Genomic DNA, 8,105 nt, shown 5'->3' on the forward strand with positions numbered 1-8,105 from the left:
CTTTCTCTCCTTGGTCATGCATTATTTAATCATCCAAAAAAAAAACAACTACAAATAACAAAATAAAACTTTTAAAACAATAAAAGACTCCCTTGACTTGCGGTGATTGAAATCTATCTAATAAGATTTAAAATAAAATAAGACCAATTGTTGTAGAAGGGTTGAAATAACAACACTTGGAGGTATTGATTATATGGAAGCCCATAACCAATCTTTCTTAATCTAAAAACACATTCAGGTCCCCATTGCCTGTTGCTTCCATTGGAATGGCATTGAAAATGTTGACCATCTCTTCTTCTCTTGTCATTTTGTCTCCTCCATTTGTAACCGTGTCCTCCGCTGCTGTTGGCCTTCCAGTAGACATGTTCTCCACCTTCATAGGGAGTGGATTTGGGTTGATAAGACGTCTGCACATAGCTCTGTATGTAAATCCACTGGTAAGCTTGCGTTCGGCACCTCCACCAACCACATTTGGATGGAACACAATCTTCGTTGATGGATGTCCAACTCTAGATCCTTTGATATGATTTGGAAAGCCATCTTCTTTGATGTTATTTCTACGCTTCATCATCCTGGAAGCTTGTCTCTTGGGTCTGCCAGCCCATGGGATGGTTAGGTCTCAGATTTGGCAACCTGGGTCACCCTAGGGTATTGACTCAGTTCTCGTATTCTGAGATGGGAAGATGAAGACTCACGAGGGGTCAGTACCTCCCATGCTTGACTACTAAGATTGCAGGAAAAGAGAACCAACAAAGAAGAAAGAACAAGGAGAGAGAGGGTTCATGCAAGGGGAAAGAAGAAGAGATGAGAGAGATATTGCAGGGAAGAGGGGTAGGGGGAGAGAGATCGCACAGGAGGGTGGGAAAGGGGAGGTCACATGACCATTGTTTCAACTCAACTGAATTCATCAATCTCCCAATACTTGTCCATCGGTTACATAATTATAGGAGAAAAACACACCTAAAGATAGAAACTAAATAGAAACCTACTCTACTAAGGAATAAACATAAATTAGGAAATAAGAAACACAATCTACTCCTGCTCATGATAATAACTACACAATCCGGTTGTTGGTTTGACCCGAAATTGATCTTCTTGTTTCTCGAATGGATTTTTTTCGGACTTGAACAATTGGTCAAAACCCACCCAATCCTCCATTGAGAATCACTGACACAGCCGATTTTCGTCGCCATTTTTTCCACTATCTCATCGAATAACGAATTGGTAGTTACAAAGAAGGAACGACCTTTTTGACGAATGGAAGACCTATAAAATGACAAGCGTTTCATAAACAAATCAATGTCTTATCTGAATCTAGAATAGCAATTCCATTCTGGAACCACAGATAGAAGTCCTACTTGAAATAGAAGATTACATAATATTCCTAAAAAAATAAAGCTCCCTAAAAACCTACCAGAATCCAAAAACTCAAATATGGACCTGGTTCACCTGTGCCTGGACACCGAGAAGGGTGTGGATCGGTCCACGGTTGCGCTGCTGCGTCACATTCACAGGTTTGTTTTCTGCTCTAAGGGGCTGAAAGTACTCTTAGGCTCAGTAGAAACAACAAGTTTTTCATCTTGTTTGGCCTCTTTCAACTCCTTCGTGGTTGTTGCGCAGTTGATGTTGCTTCAATTGGCTTTAAATAGCTATCACGTTGCAACCTTTTCAAGATAATAGTTTGTTATAGATGAGAGGGTTTTAACATACATAAATTTGCTTCGAAGCGAGACACCTTGTCAAGCTTCAATTTATGACTAACCAATTATTATAATACCATGCTCAGAAGAAGCAAACACGTGACATTGCTCTATCAAAATAAGAGTAAAGAGAGAATTCGACAAGAATAGCATAATCAGAATTACGATGATTTCACCAATTGTAGACAACATATCTACCATTGATTTTGAAACTAGACTTTCACTAAGCCCTTCAACTACAAATAGAAAATAAGTCTCCATCAGTAAACTAACTCTAGTTTAGAAAACAAAGGTATCCAAGGCCAGGTTAGGCTTTGATACCAAAATGCAGGCCCGCCCAAAAGTTGAATCATGCTCATGCATTAACTTTCTTTTGGCTTTAGGCAACTGTCTTCACATAATGGTCTGAATTGACATACTGGTTGGACCATGCCCCCCATTTACTTGATCAACACCAAGCCTCAGTTTTAAAAGAATAAGACTGACAGAATAACATTAGAAATATAAGTAAAGGCAAATATGTACCTTTTCTCCTTCTCTATCAGGATCAAGAAGAGGCTTTTGGTCAGAAGCTGGCAAAGAAGGTGCTTCATTCCAAATTTGCCTCCATGAATTCCCACGTTCAGACATTCGCTGTGAAAGCCTTCCCCGAGGAGGCCATCCATCTGTTAATCTTTCTCCAGAGGTTCTTTTCTCTTTGATTTCCTCATTTTCCCAATCACCAGGTGAGTGCCATCGAATAAAATCTTCAAAAACAGCATCAGGGTTTGCTGCCTTGAATGCTGACATGTCTACTCCAATACATTAAAAATAATAAACATAAAATTAATATTGTAGCACAATTTATCAAAAAGGATTGGTCTTGAAGCATAAAGAGAATGAAGGCAATCCAAGCATTGAGTACAAGGAAATGCTTACATCAGAGAATAAAAGAGAAACTCAATTTGTGAGCTAAATGTCTTAAACTAAGATGGGGAAATAATACCTACCAATAAGTCATTTATTTGGTTCTCACAAGAATAAATGGAAATATATAACAGATAAACCGTGATTCCAATCAGAACATGGAAGGATGATGACAGACAAAAAGATCAGTTCTGGCGCAACCTGAAGGTTTTTTTTAAACATGAGCCAGTGGTAAAGGACTTGAGGATGGTTGACTTAGAGAAGAAGCCTATCTTGCCACACTTGTATGCTGCAATTGAGATGATGAATGTGTCTGCAGCAATACCACATGGTGGCAAGAGCTACCTTCAGATCATACAAGATCACTGGCAGAAACAACTTGTACATCCACTGCATAGGGCTGGTGAGTTTTTTTTTTTAATTTACCCAAGTCAAATTACTTTCCAATATGGTCCTTAATAAGAATTATTTGAAATGAACTGCACAAAAAAATGAGAGACTGAAGCATAAAAAATAGGTAGCAAACCTTGTCTTGCAAGGCTGCTTAATCTCTTTATCATCGGTGCCTCATCATGGCTATAATAGTTGTGTTCTATGCATATAATCCACTACAAGTTTCTCATTACTAATTACTCTCTAACCCATCCAACATGCTTGTGGATATCCTTCAAGAGAAAATTAACCCAATGTACAACACAATTTGTAGTGCGGGTTCGAGTCCTGGAAACCAGCCTCTCCGTAAAGGGGGTAAGGCTGTCTACCTATATACCCTCCCAAAACCCTGCTTAAGTGCGGGAAGCCTTTGTGCACTGGGTAACGGCCTTTTGTACAGCCCAATTTGACCTAAATATATGAGGCCATTTTCCCATCAACATATTACCACAAAAGTTATTGTTGGAGTACTATCTAAAATAAACTACACAACATTTTGTGGCCCAAGCAATTCAATAACATCAGAAATTTCTCTAAAAAGAATCTTGCAAGTATTCTATTTATACCATTAGTTAACACATTTTAGGAACACCACATTCCAAGAGAGTAAGATAGTGACCCACAACCTCTTCTTTAAGTCAGTCCAAGAATCAAACATAATCATGCAACTTGTGGTCCCCCATGCTGACTTTATGTTGCTAACATACTCCATGACCTTTGTCTTTGCTTCAAGATTCAAAAAGGTACGACAAGCAAGGATTAAAGTATCAGTATCAGTCACCGTATCGGTCGGCCAAAATGAAGATACATGGAACTAGGTACAACAAAACTTAGACCATATTCACTGACATCCCTCATCATCACAATAAAAGTATTAGTTTGAATAACATTGACAGAAATGTTATTACAAACAACAACAACTTAGCCTTTTCCCAACTAAATGGGTCGGCTACATGGATCCAAGTAAAAGGAAACATAAAGAAGGAAAGAAGGAAAAAATGAACAAAGAAAAAGAAAGCAACAAAACAGCACGATAGGAACATCCTACCAACAATCAGCCGCTAACATGGATCTTTGCCCTCCAAACAGCTCTATTTGAGGTCACACTAGAATCAAGACCTAGCCTCTGTATGTCTTTTCTTCCAATATCTTCTGTGGTCATTTTAGGCCTACCCCTACCCCTACCCCTACCCCTACCCCTTTTTGCCCCTTCCAACTGGATCTGGTCACTCTTCCTCACTAGGGCATCCTTAGGTCTCCATTGTACATGCGCATACCACCTTAAATGACATTTCCAAAACTTGTCTTGAATCGAGGCTGATATAGATAAGTCACTTGGGCTTATTTTATTGCAAATAAGCCTTGGGTTGTGTTATATATGTGTTGAGCCTTTGATCCCATGGATTTTCTTTGAAATGGGCCACTTTAATGGGCCTAAAATATGGGTAAAAGGTAGAAAAACGGGATTTAGTTTATTAGTTTAGTTAGTTGCTATTTAATTCAATAAAGACCCATTAGGTCATTGGTCGGTTGTAAAGTCCTAGATGGACTATTAGTTAGTTAGTTCTACTCCATGTTGGAGTCAAAAAGTCAAATCCTAGTCCTATTTTGAATTCCTAGTTGTAATAGGAGTGTCTAGTTCTATTAGGAAACTAGCTCCTAGTTGTAGTAGGAGTGTCTAATCCTATTGGGAAATTAGCTCCTAGTAGTAGTTTGATTGCTATTCTGCCCTCTATAAATAAAGGAGCCTATGTACTTATAATGACAGATTTGAATGAAAGAAAGTTTACAACTAAATGCTTAGAGCAACTGAGATAGCTATGGGTGAGAAGCCCAAGCTAAGATAGCCACTTCCTTTATTCTCTTTCACCTTTCTTAACCCCCCATCTGTTTTATTCTTCTTTTTTTATTTTATTTGTTGTAATATTCAAGAGGTATAATTCAGATTATGATAAAAGTCTCCAGAAATCAGAACCGATCAGCAATCCTAGTGGGAATAGGAGAGATATATCTCCTCTCTCTCTCTTCTGTACTCTGTTCAGCCAGGTCTTCAATCAGGGTAATCTAGGCCTCATAAGAATCCCACGATCCTTACCTAGTCACTGTTGGAAGCATTCAACTGCTGTTCTTGAAGGTTCTTCTTAGTTTTCTCTCCTAGGTCAAAAAATCAAGAAAGCTTGTAACTTCACAACTGGCCGTCAGAATCCTCTCAACTTTGGGGGTTTTTGTACTCTCTCTAAGGACTATTTACGCCCAAGAATGCAACTCAATCGGACTCCTACAGCCCTGGCCGCACCTCTCTCTCCAGCTCTATAATAGGCTTTTCTCTCTCCTATCGGGTTGGGTTTTGGACTGATTTTGCTCCTGTATGGGTATTGTATCCTTGGGGGTTTATTTGATGGTCTTCTTTCCTTGTTTCCTCGTCCTATTTGTCTTGTTTGGGGTTATAAACTGCTAGGGTAGTTTCTTGTAATCTACTCCTGCATTAGGGGCTACTCCCAAATCATCTCTAACCTGGTCATTCCTTATTCTATCTCTCCTAGTTTTTCCAAACATTCATTCCAACATCCTCATCTCCGTTATGCTTAGCTTATCTATGTTACGATTCTTGACTGGCCAACATTCCGCCCCATACAATATAGCCGGTCTTACCACAGTCCTATAGAATTTTCCTTTAAGCTTGATGGAAATGTTATTCTTGACAAAAAAAAAAAAAAGCTATAAGCCTCCTTTCAAATTAGTTTTGTCTTTCTCAGCAGCCATCTCTACCATCTCAAACTTATTCTGCATGAGCTTCAACTTGGATGTGACTAGGCACTTCAGAACAAATTAAACATCATGACCAGTTGATGTAATACTGAAATTGAGGAAGCTCAAAACAGTACCAGGGTAGGATCTTTTCTCAGAGAATAGGGAATTCTAGATATGGAGAATAGGATATTGCTAAAACTTGTTGAAAGATGAAAAAGATGGAACAATAAACAATAATATAACACCCGGGCTTCACACCGCAAGGTGGATCGACTGGATCAAACACCAACCTACCTTGATCAAACACAAGGGATTCTTGATCAAACACAAGAAGAGAGTTGCATAAGCAAACTTTGTTTTAAATTCTGAGTTGTCCTTGAATGCTTACAATTGATCCCTATTTATAGGACCAACTCAACAAAACATTACATACCCAACTTCCAACTAACAATAGTAGAAAGTCTTCACTTATTAAAGTTGGGGTAGGAAAGTCTTCACCTTCCAACTACTAAAGTGGAAAAGTCTTCATCCCCCAACTACCAAAGGTGGAAAAATCTTCATCCCCCAACTACCAAAGGTGGAAAAATCTTCATCCCCCAACTACCAAAGGTGAAAAAGTCTTCACCCACCAACTACCAAAGGTGGAAAAATCATCACCTCTTAAAGTTGGTATGGGAAAGTCTTCACCCACCATTACTTACAAAAGTAAAAAGTAAAAGTAAAAGCACCTTCTAAACACTTATTGAACCCATGACTGGTTCAACTAATGAACCAAACCACTACTAGACCAAAACATGTAAACCAGAGTAACTAATCCCGTATGCATACCTATTACCATGGTTTAGACTCATTAAACTATTGAAGTTGCCTATTACATTAAAAAACCCTTGGACCAAAGGCCCAACATGCATATAACCCAACCATAGACTTATTCCTAAGAAAACAAGTCCATTTTGGTGATAAATCTGCATCAACTCTCCCCAGCTTGAAAAAATTCGTCCTCGAATTTTGTAGTGATGAGGGGGAAACCACATGTGAGTAGCAGCTTTGACCATTCCCAAACAAAACTCGGGTGATGTAGGAACATTGGGGCTAAAGTCTTCAACGTGTGGAGTTCTCTCTTCAAAGAACCATGGTGGCATAATGAACTCTACATGATCATCCTCTGAATCAATATAGGTTGTGAATGTTGAATTTATAGAGTCCTCAACATTGGTAATCTCCTTGGCAAAGACTTGAGGCATAAGCTCCAACTTTTCAAGAACAATGTCTTCAATGTCGATTTCTTCCACATGAGTCTTAGTGATGGGATCATCATTGCCTAACCCCTCTTTGACAGTAGAAATTGTTGGAATTTCTTCCACACTAACCTCAACTTCTGACTTTGGTTCGTTGATGGGAGGTGTCTTCTCATGTTGCTCCTTTGCATATTGTTGCACAAGAACGGCCATATGGTCTATTACTTCTTTCATGCTCTTGTCACCAGTGGGTGGTTTTTGGAAATCTGAAGAAGACTTTAAAGGGGACTCGGGTGGAGGGAAGTACATTCTTCGTTCATGTTTAGATAGGCACATGCCCGCCAACTCGTACTTCATTTCTTCCCAAGTAATGGGAGATCTACCATGATCTTTTAGATCCCTTTCTTTGGTTCTCCACCACTCGCGGGCTGACCCAACTAGCTTAGTATGCGCTAGGTTCATCTTGTGCGACTCAGATAATTCAAACCGGTCAAAGTAGTTATCTAAAGTAACCAACCAATCAAAAAATACCTGGGAATCATGCTTGTCGCTGAACTCCTTTAATTCAAGCTTGACCTTCTGTGATTCATCAGCACGTCGACGGGTTGCTTCAAGATCACCATTGAAATAAGATCTTACATGCTCCTCAAAGGTAGGTGGTGCTGTAGGGGTTCTTTGTTGTGCCCTTTCAGCACTTCTCCTATGTTGACGATGCACAGCAGATTGTAGTTGATACCTGTCCTCCCTTTCGAATGATACATTGCTACCTTGTATTGGAGTAGTACTTTGATTCTCAAGTGATTGCAACCTCGCACTTATGATCTTCTGTCCAGTAGAGAGCTGTTGAAGCATCTCAATGACTTTTGCCATTGGATCAGGTGGAGGCAGCGGCCATTGTGACTCATTCTCTGCCATGCTCTGATACCAATTGATGTAATACTGAAATTGAGGAAGCTCAAAACAGTACCAGGGTAGGATCTTTTCTCAGAGAATAGGGAATTCTAGATATGGAGAATAGGATATTGCTAAAACTTGTTGAAAGATGAAAAAAAGATGGAACAATAAACAATAATATAAC

General features: G+C 39.3%; 1 protein-coding gene across 3 annotated transcripts in view; it reads right to left on the reverse strand.

Moving 5' to 3' along the window:
- Window positions 1-8,105, reverse strand: part of LOC122067353 (rab3 GTPase-activating protein catalytic subunit-like) — a 35,271-nt gene that overhangs the window by 8,893 nt on the left and 18,273 nt on the right. For 2 of the 3 annotated variants that reach the window (XM_042631181.1, XM_042631180.1), the window contains exon 12: window positions 2,226-2,491. In XM_042631181.1, coding sequence (XP_042487115.1) covers window positions 2,226-2,491 — 266 coding nt within the window. Of the gene's footprint in view, window positions 1-1,449; window positions 1,665-2,225; window positions 2,492-8,105 lie in introns of all 3 variants that reach the window. The other variant, XR_006136664.1, reaches the window with a different exon arrangement.

The sequence above is a fragment of the Macadamia integrifolia genome, unplaced genomic scaffold (genome assembly GCF_013358625.1).
Source record: "Macadamia integrifolia cultivar HAES 741 unplaced genomic scaffold, SCU_Mint_v3 scaffold2868, whole genome shotgun sequence".
NCBI classification, from domain to species: Eukaryota; Viridiplantae; Streptophyta; class Magnoliopsida; order Proteales; family Proteaceae; genus Macadamia; species Macadamia integrifolia.